The sequence below is a fragment of the Diospyros lotus genome, chromosome 9 (genome assembly GCF_014633365.1).
Source record: "Diospyros lotus cultivar Yz01 chromosome 9, ASM1463336v1, whole genome shotgun sequence".
NCBI lineage: Eukaryota > Viridiplantae > Streptophyta > Magnoliopsida > Ericales > Ebenaceae > Diospyros > Diospyros lotus.
The window spans coordinates 9059855-9075528 of NC_068346.1; the positions used below are offsets into that span (position 1 = coordinate 9059855).

At 37.8% G+C, this 15674-nt stretch overlaps 1 protein-coding gene across 1 annotated transcript; it reads right to left on the reverse strand.

The window, feature by feature from the left end:
• Positions 1-10803: 10803 nt before the first annotated feature.
• Positions 10804-12152, reverse strand: LOC127810682 (kirola-like). The gene is made up of 2 exons (XM_052350275.1): positions 11858-12152; positions 10804-11386 (listed from the first exon to the last, which is right to left on the reverse strand). The coding sequence occupies exons 1-2, from the start codon at positions 12036-12038 to the stop codon at positions 11121-11123; spliced, it is 447 nt and encodes a 148-aa protein (XP_052206235.1). The 5' UTR covers positions 12039-12152; the 3' UTR covers positions 10804-11120.
• Positions 12153-15674: the final 3522 nt, after the last annotated feature.

Genomic DNA, 15674 nt, shown 5'->3' on the forward strand with positions numbered 1-15674 from the left:
CTTTAAATTTCTTGTCATTTAAATTCTGTTATTTAAATTACGTCATTTAAATTTCTGTCAATTAACTTTCAAATAAAAATGAGTAGTTAAATCTAATCTTGGGTTAAGGCAAGGACAGTGTCCAACGCCAATGATTCCCAAAGAAAGCTGCGCTTTAAATAAGTAACATTAATTTAAATTTCAGTATGAGTGTATCTTAATTATTAAAAAATCACTAGGTTTGGATTGGAGCGTAAGCCTAACTTAGAGCTTTCATGCCATGTATGAGAGTTACTAGAACTGGAAACGCTATCATACCTAAACTCATATGATTAATTTAGTTGTTTTGTGTATTAATTGCAATTGGATTTATGGTGGTTGCTTAAATTAGAATCTCGCATATCATGTATGGGGATTGCTTAACCTAGAACTATCATCATCTCTAATTGCATTTAATAACAAACCCTCATATCTGAAATTAAATTAATGTTACTAATTTTTTATGTTAAAATTTGGGAATCAACGGGTTGGTACTGAAATTGTCTTAACTCAAGCACTATCCAAATTCATATTTTTACGTTTAATGTTTATTTCAATTTTTGCCTTACTTTATTTTCTAGTATCTGTTGTCTAAAAACAAAACCATAAAAAATCTTGTTATCAATTTGTCCAAATGCGTGTGCGTGTGTGTGACATTCTTTTTCTTTTGCCATAAATAAATCTCTCAGTGGACGACCTGGATTCATCCAGAAAATATAAATTTAAATTTGGACTACAACTGCACTCGTACACTGGCGAGTATAAACCTCTCACTAAAATAAAAAAAATATAAAAGTTTTACTATGATTTGTTCTTATTATGTTTTAATTGCAGGGTGAGAGTGCAGTCAGAAGGGGATATAGGCACTAGCAATTCCAGGTCATTAAGGGAAAATATTGATTTGATTGAGGAACAAAGAGACAAAGTTTCCAATTGGATAGCTACATATCATAGAAGAATTTCCAACTATTACAATTCTCGAGTAAGGAACAGGCCTTTGAAAGAAAGCGATATGGTACTTAGAAAGTTAGCAATTACTAACGTACTTTGAGAATATGGGAAACTGTGAGCTAACTGGGAAGGACCATATCATATTCAAAAAATGATTGGCCCCAACACTCGCATTTTTTAAACACTCTAGGGTGAAAGTATTGGAAATACTTGGAATTTAAATCATCTCAAGTTGTATTATCCCCCTTGAATATAAAATGTATGCATGGTGACTGTTAATAATGATATGAGCCCAGGAGGGGACTGTGGATGTAGGCACATTTGGATGAATAATGTATTTGTGTTCCTTTGTGTATTGAATTAACATTATGTGTCTATAATTATGTGTCTATTTTATGTCTCAGCAAAGGATGATCAATCCTTCCTTCCTCGAAACAAGAAGCTCGTTGCCTTGTACATAGCTTGACAATGAGGTGAAAAACTAAGGCTCGTTATCCCGCTAACATCTCAACAATGAGGTAAACACGAAAGGCCTATTGCCCTACCTATGGCCCTATAACGAGGAGAAAAATAAGCTTGTTGTCTTGCTTATAACTCGACAATGATGTAAACACAAAAGTCCCATTACCTTGTCTATGACCTGGCAACAAGGAGAAAAATAATCTAGTTGCCACGCGCATAGCCTGGCAACTAGGTAAAAATAAAAGGCCTGTTGCCCCTTGCATAAACCGACAATGAGATAAAAACAAAAAGCCCATTGCCTCACATAGCCCGACAATAAGGTGAAGACAAAAGGACTATTTCCCTACATATGGCCCGACAATGAGAAAAAAATAAAAAGTCTATTCCTACTAACTACTGGATAATAAGGAAAAAGTAAATGCATTATCCCACTAATAACCCGATAACGATGAGAAGATAATCCCATTGCCCCACGTAAAGCCCAATAATGGAGGAAGATAATCTCACTATCTCATGTTTAGCCTGATAATGAGTAAAAATCAAGCAACCCCCTTTCACGCTATTTCATGCAAACCCCAATAGCTGTCTTGTTAAATGACCAATTTTTAGTCATCCATTTCAATTGTTAACACAAGATTTCATACAGAAGAAGAATAATATGACACACACAATATCGTTCCCCGCAATGACAAAAGTATAAATTTTATTTAAATGAAAGAAATTACAAAACTAACATTAACAAAGAAAAAGAAAAAGAGGAAAAAAAAAGCCTAAGTAGCGTTAGGAGCAAGGGCATCGGTGGTTGGGATCTCACATTCCTTTTCGATAATAGTAGGGAGAGCAAGAGCAGCATCTCCAGAAACCCCTAGATCCTAAAGAGCACTAATCATTTCATCACCGTCAGGGTGGAAAGGATATGGCTTCCACGGACCTATCAAATTCTCCAAGTCATCCACAAGCCGAGATTTAAGATAAGAGTTAGGGCTCATCGGATGAGGATGATACTGACGCCAATCTGGTACCTCAAAATCTTGCACCTCGCGGGAGAGAACCAACTTTGAAAAAGTTTCCCCAGGATGCTGGGGTTCCAAATAAGATCGAGCCAAATAAAAACCATACTTGGTGAAACTTGTGGCGTACTGACCCTTTCTATATTGACAATCCTTGGAGAGACAATATGCATTGACGGCTTCAGCGCAAGCATAGGCTTGCTAATCTTCTAACTCCTAGACCCACCTTCAACTTGCAGCTAGCTCTTCTCGACATCCCTTCAACTTTGTGACCCACAATGAATGTTGTTGGAGAAGCTTTTCATGGGTAGTCTGCAGCTCGCCACATTCTTGTTCCCATGCAACCTTTTCCAACACAAGTCCTTAATTTCCTCGTGGAGACTTGAAGTGCCAACTTGAGCCTCAGACAATTGGGCATGGAGCCCCTCCACCTCATACTCAAATCGTCTTAATCGACCTTTAAATTCTTGGCACTCATTGTCCCAATTTTCCTTCTGATTCCTTCACCGGGCTACCTCATTTTCCATCAGCTCGCAATAAGCTTTACCTTGAGCATTTGAGGCCATAATCCCCTGAATCGCCTAAACAAAAAGGAGCAAAATTAGAAACATGAAAAGATATCCAAGAAAATACCAAATGAGAGTTAGCTTACATCCATAAGTTGTTGTTCGGGGAAAGTTCACAGTAAAATGATGATGCTCATCCCGAGGTAGAATTTCTCAAGACCTGGAGCTGTAGTGGAACTATTAAAAGGCAGAGGAGCCAGTACTAGATCTTTGACGACAAGTGGATGAGCTGGTATGTCTTTCCCTATAACCTCAACATCTATATGCCTTTGCCGCTTGCGAGAGGAATCATGGGGCCTTGATGAAGACGCCCCCGCCTGTCTCTGAGGGTGTGGAGGGTAAGACTGGGAGAAGTATCAATTTCACGAGAGGGTGTAACACCCCGCCTCGCATGAGCGCATCATTATAAGGCAATTGCTGGGAATCTTTTTTATTTCCAATACCATCACATGTGGTGTATTCAAGAACAATCTTCACATGCAGAAAACATACCTGACACATATGACGATTGGCATTCGCGGTGATCTCAAGAACAATCGTCACATGCAGATAAGATCCCGAAAATCCCAGTCTTGCTCGGTTAACTAACAAGATCAATAATCTTAAAACTAAACGAGACATGATACAACGCAGTGAATACATTAATAACAAAATGTTGTGGTTCTTACATAATATTTCCACAACAAAATACGTATGATAAACTACCAAATGATAATAACATTATCAAACAATCGTTCATACATATACCAAAATAGTTATTATCGTCTCAAAATGGTACAACGACTATCATACTAAACACTATTGGCCCTCAATTGGCCATGTCCTCACCCTCGCAGTAGTCCCTGGCTGGAAGGTTGAATGTTTTAGGGGCATAACCCAGGTTAAATGATAAAACATCTGAGTAATGGTATGAAATAGTTTACTGAAAGCATGAAACACACACGAGTATGGTGTATACAAACAACAACAACATGCAACACGTCTAACTTGAGAAATCTCTCTGGCATACTCAACCTCCCGTGAAAAAATCCATTCCACACATCTTTAGGGTTGACCTTACCGTGACATACTTAATCCACGAGTGCCCTACCGTGTCACCCAATCACCTAGATTAACCTTGTCCCATTCTCAAGAAAACCTCATCTCGTCCCACACGGACATAACATGACACGAAATCAACACGCCGATGATATGAAAACCACACGCCATGCACCGACTCTTTTACAAGTAAAAATAGTTTATGCAATATACCACATGTTCAATATGCACACGATGCCACAAGTAGATAAATAAAATGCCTACGCATAACATCCCAATTTCTGGAGGGTATAACTGCTCACCGGAACTAGTTCAATCACATGTGACCTAAGCTCAGGAGGGTAGAACTGCTCACCTGAACCCATTATACACACACCAACCCATTTTCAAGACAAAGGTAAAACTAGAATTGAACCACTCACTTGAATGTATTCAGAATGCCCCGATCCTTGTACATTGCCTCGATTTGCATGCCAAATCACAAACACCCAAACTTTATACACAATCTCGAGTCATGACACTCCCTGAACACCATATTTAATTAAAGGAGCATCAAAATCCATTTTTCTCAATTTTTCTATAATTTTCTCTATTTTTCTCATAATTTTTTCTATTTTTCTCATAATTTTCACCTCGATAATTCAAAAATAATTATCTCTTCAATCTTTTTCCCAAATATTTCAACATGATAATTCCTAAAATAAATTTAGAAAATACTGAGAGAAAATACCAAAAAAACCCCTATGTTACGCGCCCTGGGAGTGGTTGCGCGTGAAGTGTGGCGCGTGCAGCTCATGCGTCACCTTCTTCTCCGATTTTCAGCCACCCATGACGGCTCCAATGGCCGATTTGAGGGTACCCCTTTGAAGCCCTCGACTAGTGGATCAGCATGGCACCAATTTCAAGCCGAAAGACCACCCGAAGGGCCCTCGATCGGGCTGTTGCAGGTCGGCAGATGCGAACCACCTCGCATTTTCCAGCCAAGCTCGAACAGCCTCCAAATGCACTCCAACCGATCCCAAACGCTCCGAAATCTTTCTCCTTGATGCAAGGAACAAAAACCCCTTAACCACTCTCTCATAAACATCCAAAATCACGATCGATTTGTGTTCTAAATTTTGGTCAAAACCCTCGCTATTTATAAGCGATTTTCGGCCATTTTGCAACCAATTAGAGGCCAAGGCTTGGCCCCCAATCCTCCTTGCGTCGTCTACTATCGCCCCCGAACAACCCTCGGTCGTCCCATCACTAGAAACGGTAGCCACGTGCAGTTAAAGGTGATGGTCGATTTCTTTGGCTTGTGTTCATACTACAGGTTTGTTTTATTGCACTTCTACCCCTCATGTTTTCTCAAATTCTATTTTAGCCCTTTCCCTAACACCCCTGATCTATCCAACTATACCATTAAGGCCCATAAGCTTTGTACACCTCATTTCATCCTCAAAATTCCCAAAAAATGACCATTTTGACCTTCTTCGGGCAAAATAAGAAAATTGCATTTTGATCCGGTTGATCGTTTTGACCCTAAATCTCTTCGTTTCAACCCAAAATCGCTAGAGGGTTGTACCACACATAAAATATTGGTCCTTAACACGCTCCATTGACTTTTTGGATGTTCCCTATGTCAATTCGATTTTCCCAGCCCGGTCGATAGTTGTACCGAAAGCCGTTCCCAATCCAATTTCTTTTATCACCTAAAATCACACCTCGAATCACTCGTTAGTACCATTTCATTTTCCTTAAGCATCTAAGGTCCGGAGTACTCCCTCCAGTCGATTTGGTGGCTTAAAACTGCAATAGTGTACCCTACAGCCTCATTCTTTTGATAATTTCATTTATACCCTTCACCAAATACCATTTATAGCCTTAAGGATTTCTCGGGTATTATAGAGAAGGTGAGAGATAGATGGTGAGGATCAACTCCTTGAGAAGGGCAAGAGGAACTCCCATTCCTCGTAATAATCTCGCCATCCTCATCTTGCCGATGACGATTAAGCTTGCGAAGCATATTCATATTTGCAAGGAAAAATGAACAAATTAGGTAGATAAGCATGACAAGTAGGATAGTAATAACAAGTAAATGCGAGGGATCTACCCTTACGAGAGGATTCCTCCTGGGGAATGATGAAAGTATGTGACGAATGCTCCGAGATATCTTCCTCATCCTCCTCCTTTGCTTCCACGACATATTCGTCATCTTATTTTTCAGACGACAACGGGAGAGGGATGATCATCGGGCATAAAAACCCCTCAACCTGCATCACTGATATTCTCTAGAGAAGTGTGCTTTACGGAGGAATATTTTTAAATTCGTGGGGCATCCTAATTTAATGGAGAATCTATCACAAACCATCTTGACTCAAATCTGTTCACCTTATTTGGAAGATCTATAAGAAGTTTTGGTCCAAACACCTTTTGGAGTATATAAACGCTTCTGCTTGCTAACCTTTCTAAGACGATAAAAACAACTCAGAAAGTGAAGCGAGAGAGCCATACTTCTCCTATGACAAAGAACTAAAAAATTGATCAGTTGAGCCCATCCATTAGGGTGAATTTGGGTAGGAACAATCTGATAATGGAAAAGCCAATCCATGATAAAATATGGCATTGGAAACTGGAGTCTTGCCTCAAATGAGGAATAATGAATCCCCAAACATCCTTTGTCTACCTGAGAATGATCAAGCTCATCTATCCGTGGATATCTGATCATGAAATCCGATACATAATCAGTCGTCATCTAGGCTCTAATGAAGTCCCTCATGCGAAGTCTGGAGCTGGTGCTGTTGAGGGATTGGAGCTGGTGTTTTTGGGGGATTAGAGCAGGGTTGGGGGGCCCGGCATTCTTTCTTCATGACATTATAGGATTATGGGGAGATTGCCTTCAAGTAATTGAGATGAGCAAGAAGCAACAAAACCAAACACAGATGGTGCGTTTGAAGATTCCTACAAAGACCCACAAAAAGAAAAGAAGGGATTAGCATAGTAAGAAGGCAAATATCAAAGTCACAAGAACTAAAGCAAGCTTTGAAAAATCACACAAGGGGGGGTGAATTGGGTGTTTTGAATATTTTTTCAAAACTAAAAGTATTATGCATAAAGGCTGGTTAAAAATAATACCTTTTATAACATAAAAGGTTGAAGAGGATTGATACGAATTTATATGCACAAATAAGTTTTTCATAAAGATTATTCTAAACATGTTTCAATCATAGAATATATACATGTAAAGAACCAATATTTGAAATTAAGTATAAGAAAATAGTTATGATGACAATATCATTTTGCTCACTTTTTGTTAAATGTTAACACTCATGAGCCAATATACGAAATCAAAGAGGTTTGAAAAGCCTTTATACATGAAATGAAAACTGACACAAGTTTGCGTAATGATGATTAAGATAAAATGAGAATACATTGAATAGTATATGGAAAGATGTTTTATAAGAATCAATTTAAATCGTAGCATATTTAAGTAAAGATGAAGAGCAACATTTTAAGATAAGAATAAGAAAACTGCTATGCTGACACAAATAAGATTTTGTTTGTTTTTCTAAATTTTGACCTTCAAGTCTCATGGAAAATGTATGTATTTGAGAAGTATGCATGCAAGTAGAAATATTTAAAAAAAAATCTTTATGTGTGCAATAAAGACTAAAACTAATGTGCTTTTAAGAACAATGAGTTGAATTCATATATGAAAACATTTGCATGGCTGATGAAAAATAATACTATTAAGACATAAGAAGCGGACCATATGAACACAACAATTTTTAAGTGGTGTAGCCAAAAAACCTATTCCATTACCTTAGCTCCTTACTAAGGATTTTGAAAACATTCACTATGGGATTTTAGCTTTTAGGGCTCAACTATAACCCATACACAGTTTTAATAGGCTTAATTGAAACCTCTACTTTTAATGGGCTAAGTAGGAACCCCAGTTTTTACATGAGTAATTGTAATCTTTACATGTTGGCTTTTTCACAACTAGGCTCAGCCATAACCACTGCCTTTTAAGGATGAGGTGTAACCTTTTACAATTTTCACAAAATTTGTGAACGAATTTCTCAAGAGAAAAATATAAGATAATACAATAATCTTCAACATTCTTTTGAACGAAAGAGAGTTACAAGAATATCAATGAATGAAGCACTCAATTCTCTTATATATAATATTTGGTTTAAGAGGATCTACATGAAACTTTACCAGATAGTGGTTTGAAATGAAGGAGGATGATCATGGAAGACTCTCACTTAAGCAATGAACTTTGACCTAGTATTGATTCTGGCTTTATTATGTCTAGATCTAGGTTGGCTTGACATCACTCGAAAAATAGCTTATGCTTCCTTGACAGCTCTATTAACCAAAATTGATCTCTTGTAGCACATGGCCTTTATAGAAACTTGAGACTTAAGATTTTCCTTGGTGCATATACTCACAACTTCCTTTGATTTGACTGATAACAGCCAAATTAGTTGAGAGAAATGTGTTATTGTAAATATAAGCCTTTTGTGCCCTATGCATAAACATATTTACCATTCTTTTATAAGAGAATATAGTTAGACTTCATAAAATAATCAAATAATGCTCTATGATCAAAATTGTAATATTTTTCTTCTTTGTGTAACAGCTTTTTTTTTTTTTTTTTAAATATGACAACAATTACTCGACTAACTTATAAGGTTACTTGACTAATATAACACTTACTTGATTGGACATTTCAAGTAATCGATTATCTATAGGCCTTACTTGAGTGTGACCAAGTCAATACTCGACTAACTCAAAAGCCACAAAGATTATGCATTTCTTACTCGATTACTCGGCTAACCTTACTTGACTAACAGATACATTTACTCGAGTACAAACATTTGATACTCGATTAACTTTAAGACCAGAAACTTAACTAGAGACAATCCAAACTTCACTTGACTAATACATATAGATACTTAATTGACAAAATACATTAGTCAATTAAAAAACATTTATTTGATTAAAAAGATGCATAGCTTTAAAAGATACAGAGAGGTGCATAATGCACTCAAGTGTGAGATCTTCAATAGTCGATTAGAAAATGATTTTGTTGAGACATATAATCAATAATTTGAAAAACATACTAATCATTACTTGACTAATATATAATTTTACTCGATTTTCAAAATACATTAAAAAGAACCTTACTCGATTAAGTTTTGAGAAATAGAACTTGATATAGCATACTTGAGTAGGAACTTATGATAGTCGATTGAAAATTTTCAATACTCAATTATTTTTTAGCAATACTCGATTAAATCAAAAACTATACTTAGCCGATTTTTCAAAAAGATTTTCTCACAAGCTTCATATCATACTCAATTAATACAAAACCATATTTGACTATTTTGAAAGAAATATATATGAGCATGAAGTTTTCCAATTTAAGAGAATTTATAAAATGCTTTATAAATAATCAATAAACCAAATTTATTAAAAATATATTTTTCAAAAATTATTTTTTTCATAAATCAAAATACAAATTTCTTAACAAGCTTTACTAAAATTAAAAGCTAAGAGATGATCGAGTGGCCATTGGATCATGTAAAGCAACAAGCATGAAGAAGGCATAATCTCGTTACCAAGCAACAACAAATGAAGCTGCAATCACATGGCTACTTGGTCATGACCAAGCGGCCCAAGAGAATCGCAAGGCCTAAAAGAATCGGAAGGTGCCAAGAAATCACCTTGTGGAAGAAGCTTGGAAGGAAGAAATGAAAGGAATGAGCTCCAAGGACCCCTATTTATAGGAGTCCAAAGGGAATTGAAAAGCACGGAAGAACGTGCATAATAGTAGAAAACCCAAAAATACGATACCAATAGAGTTAGAATAATGCAAAGAACATTGAGAAAATTGAACTGAAAGCGCTCACAAAATTTGCGGGGCAAAATACTCTTCTGCTTGGGTCACTCGATCAAAAGAGTAGGGAGCAATTGATATGCTCAACAAATATCAAAAAAGCCAAACATGGGTTAGATCTACAGATATTGGTCGAATACACTTAAAAAATTACCCAGGCAAAAAACAAAAAGAATAAGTGAAAGAACACCAAATGGCGACCACTTGGTCATGATCAAGAGGCCTCTCGGTCATGTGTGACCACTCGGTCGCAAATTCCTCCAACCCCAGGAGCCTTCCTCAAAGCCAACAGACCCTCCCAAGGTGTTCCTCGAATCGAATATGCCAAGAATATTCTAAGATTCCTCGAAATATGCAAAAAAAATATACTGGGTATTTCAGGAATATATTCAAAATATGGCACCTGGGACCCTAGATGGTTGCCACATGTCCCTCTCTCCCTCCTCTATAAATATGAGGCCCGCCTCATTTTTCAAGTATGCTCATTCAGATAGTTGAATCTTATTTTTGCACTTAAGAAATCAAAAATTAACTTAAACATAAGAGGGTTTGCATAGGAACAACATCAAGCGCCTCTCACCATTTGTTCATTTTGGAATGCCTCTTGGTCATCCGATTAATCATTTGAGGCCTCCCATTTAGTAGCAAACAATTGCTCACAAGCAAGATATCCTTTCTTCAGGCCTCCTAATCATTTGGCTTTTTGATCATCTTAACCTCTTGATCATTTGCCTCACGGTCTCCTACCATCATTCTGTTCCTTTCCTCATACGGTCACTTTGTTCGGTGAATGTATTACATGAACAAGTACATTTGTAGGAGACTGTACATACAATAAAAATTCATATGTAAAGGTAATTGTTAGACGAGGTAAAGGCTTGAAATTATTTTTATCATCATAAAATTATAGGAGATTGTGCATAAGGCTCAACTCAACATCACACAAACAAGTAGATTACGATTACACAAGTGAAATAATTATACAGGTGCTCAACTTGACATTAATTACACAAACAAGTGCATTAATCACATGCATGTGTTATTATGCATCGAAAAAACAAGTGAAATATGATTCTTCTCCACATCCAACCCTCAATTGGGAGTAGACGCACTTTACCACAAACAGTACTCCCAAGCCTTTATATATATATATATATATATCATGGTCTTATCATTTAAATAGATTAATTACTTGAGATGGTGAGCCTCAATCGCTTTGGTGAGGCTAATGCAGAAGTCCATGAGTGAGTTTGGATCTTCGACGCTATCATTGAGCTTCTCGTACTGGAAGGTCCATGTGACGAGGTTGTCGACGCCACTTGTGTCCACGTGAACTGTGAGGGAGAAGCTCTTGTACAGCTGCATCAGATCTCCTTCAATCACCTTGTATGTCACCGACTTGTTTGCCTGGTCTACTGCCTCTATCACATCCTTAACAACCTTCTCTTTCCCTTCTGTACTTATATATATATATATCACACAAATATTGATAGAATTGTAACAGCACCTCAAGCAGAAATTAAGAGAGACGATAGAGAAAAGTAACGCGATTCAATTTTAATAAATTTGTTTCCAAAATTTTATAATAATAATAATAATAATGAAAGAAATTCATTTAATAAATGATCGACGGTGTAGTTTTTGAACAGAAATATATACCCTCCTAGGACACTCTTTTTCCTCTTCTTTTTTCGGTTGGAATACACACGAAAACCTACCACCAGAGGGACTTATACTGAGGCTTAGCTCAGGCTTAAATCTCCTAAGTGTATGAAGCACAACGTACGTAGCATCTAATAACATGAATAAACCAAAATAAAACTACAAACTGGGTTTGGGAGATAACCTATGCACTGAGCTATGCTCTTAGAACGCAATTTCTAGATAGAAAATCATAGATTACGCAGAGGTGTTAGCACGTGTACCGTGAGTATAATTCCAGAAGACGATGGAGCCAACTTTGCCCCATTCACCTTCATGCAAAGCACAGCCCTGGATGTGAGCCAGGGCCATATTGGAGATATGGTGAGGCCTATCTGTGAAGATCTCATGGAACACATCACCGTCCGACTTGATAGCTACTTGGCGCACCATCTTGCTGGCCATGGCGGCTTCCTTTGCAACAACCTGAGACCCTAGCTAAATGTACTGGTAGTGAAGATGGAAGTGAAGGCAAGTGTGTGAGGCAAACACTTAGGCCCTCAACGCTTTAAATAGCAAACTCTGTTGGCTTCTGCTTCACCTCTCTTGTTGCCACCTCTTAAATGCATGAATATACTAGTTTATTATTTTACTTAATGATCGATCAAAGATTTGTCAAGTTTGCTCAACTTAATCACGGGCAAGATCTTAATTTAATACCCATTATCTTGATGAAATTATTTTATTTTGATTGTTTTTTAACAGTCAAGTAGCGAAAATATTTTAAGTTTAATTACAAAAGTATAAAATAAAATCTAAATATAGTAATATCTATAATTACAAAGATAATTGGCCTCCTTTAAGCCATAAATGAAAACGTCGGAACAATTTTTAGAGTTTACATATTTGAATTTACTTAATGTGATAATTGCTTGTGATTTATGTTTTTATTTTACTCTTAGTGAAAGTTAATTTTCTTGCATTCAGACGATTTTTCTTAGCAGGCACAGCTAAAAAGGGACATGCGACATGATCTACACTTAGCAAAAAACCAAAATAAAATTGACCCACATCTAAACATGATTGATCTATGGTTAGGTAACACAGCTGAACATTATTGTTCTATGGATCAAATACTAGTGATAATAAGATAAGGGGAAAAAAAATTATTGTCGGTGAATTGACCAATTTGTTGGAAAATGGACCCACCAAGGAGCTGCTGGCCCGTTCAAATTTAATATGGGTTGTGATGAAATGACAGTTCAATTTTTTAAGGATAATCCAGATTTTGCTATTACATACAATCTTATTTATAAATTGATACACATAATATATTGCGATATTTTTATATTAAAATAATCATAATATTTTATTTATCTCTTTTTTTCTCTCTCCCCTTTCCATGCTTTAGCGATTGACCCTCTCACCGTCGCCCCTTCTTGCTTCTCGCTGGCTCGCCTCTCGTTGTTGTTACACAAAGAAAGGGGTTTGTAGCGGTCACTATAACAAATTTTGAATTAAGAAACATTTAAAAATGCCTTAATAGATAGTTTATTGGGGCATTTTAACTATTAGGACATTAATAAAAATGTCGTGTGTAATTATGCCTCAAAAATGTATTGAGGCACTTATAAATGCCTCAAAAATAACTATAAATTTAAGTTTGTTGCGACACTTAAAAATGCCTCAAAAATCACTATAAATTTAAGTTTGTTGCGACACTTAAAAATGTCTCAAAAATCACTATAAATTTATTTTTTATATCCCCCACATGGCCTTCTCTTAACTCTAACTTACTTCTCCTTCAGTTCGAACCCTGAATCTTTACTTCTTCTTACACACGCATGACCACCTAATCTACACATTATCTTATTAATATACGTGCCTATGTTTATTTTATAGTATATCTAAGTTTTATTAGAATTATTCTATTGGGCCACTTAAGATTTGTCTGTTAAGCCATTTCATCAAAGTGTCTTGTTAGAATTATTTTAACGGGACATTTCAAAAATTCTGCTGTAAGCACCCTCGCCCGGATATCCCAACCGCCCGGTCTATCCGAACGAGAGCGCCTACATAAGAGAAGAGAAACAAACACAAGACAAAAATACCCTGGCATGCATACATACGAAAAATACAACAGCGGAAGCAAAATAATATACATGCACGCCTACAAGTACCCTGCTGGAACAGCAGTCAAGGAGTATATAAAAATATACAGACACCTGTGCCAACGATAAAAGATACAAGGAACAACCGGGCACAGTCAAAAATGAGAGTCAGAACTCTTAACAAAACATCAGAGAAAACGGGGGCAGCTAACTGTACACCCTACCGACACGGCTGGCTACTAGGTAGCGCGGTCCTCGCCCTCGACTTTGCTTTACCCTTGCCTGAAATGATGGAAAGCAAGGTGAGTCGCAAGACTCAGCAAGTTTATATGAAAAGGAAGGCTGTAAACGAAACAGAAGAGGAGATCACTCCAAATATAAACCCACATGTACACACAAGTCATGTGACGCAACAACGCAACAGTGCTGCATAATAAAACATATACCGGTTCTTGGGGCCCACATAAAACACCTGGCACCCAAGTCCCATACCAACCTGCCGCTGCCCTGAAAGGCAACATAAATCTCCACAAACCTGTGCGCACTGTCCCGGGTCGGTACTCCCGTCACCCGTATCCCTGCCGGTACTCCCGACAGCCGAGCCAAAGGCTCCCTCGGAACGGTACTCCCGTCCGAGAACTAATAACTACCAGTAACCATGCAATGCATATAAAATGCAAGGCGTAATGAGCATCAACGTGATACAAGGCGCCCATACATCCAGGCATCAGGCCATGCTCCGCCCACGTAGTAAATCACACGCGATGTATATGTCCGTGCTGGATGCAACCTGACCAATCTAAAATGTCCGTGATCAAGCATAACCAAATCATGATGATCCCATCATGCAGCCCGAACCCATGTGCATACCAAACCATGCAACAAAAATAAAATAATCAGGCATGCCATAATCACATAACGGTAGAGTAGGTCAGCAGTGCCTGACACCGGTCAGCGGTCAGTGACCAAGAGAGACCATCTAACAGTCTAAAATAGACCGTATAACAGTCACACCGTCACCGTACAGCTAACCCTTGCCCCCACTGCCTAACCACTCTAGCCAATAAATAACCGAAAATCCATATTAATACCCCACAGCTAAGAACCTAGCCCCGAGTGAGTACGACATCATTCCCATAGGCTTGGGGGTGATACAAACCCCCGTAGGCAACCAACGAATAATACCCTCGAAACCAGGATAATAAATTAAATTATTAAACACACCGTTTAAATTCCATAATTTATTAACAGCCAAATCCAACGAAGGGAGGTCAAATAAATTGACATCAAAAGAATCGACAATGAGGGTATAAAGAACTTGCCTTTCCGGTGATAACCTTAGGCTCAATTTGACCAAACACGGTCAAAGTTATACAAACTGCAATATTCCAATTATAGACAAAATTAATAAAATTCGACTCTAAATAAAATTTCAACCGCAGAGAATATTACTTACTAGTTTAATTACATACCTGGATAATTAAATCAGAGATTAAACAGAGTTTAATCCTATTTTTGAAGCCCAAATTCCTCAATTTCCCTCGCGCACGCTGATGTTTTTTTTCTCTGAAATTTCCCACTGCTCGAACTGCAAAAATTACGCTCGAAATCGGGCTTAAAAATTCTGCCGTAAGTGAGCAAGGGAGGGGGCGCCACGTGGCAGCGCGCGGCAGGCCGCTGGGGAGGCCACCGCCTCCTTCGAAACGACGTCGTTTCGGACGTCTTTGGCTGATTTAAAATCCACCCCTCGCGCACGCCTGCCCGGGGACTCGAAGCCGCGTCCACCGCCTGGCCGCCTCGCGCGCGACCGCTCGCGCCCGCACGCTTACCTTAACCTATATAGGCGAGCACTAAATTTAAAGGAGACTTTGGCCCCTTTTACGAAATCGCGCCAGCCTCCCTCCCAAATCCAAAAATTACACGAACACCCACTATACTAATTACAGTAACACCCCAAACTTCTGAAAATCACACAATTGAATTTATTTTA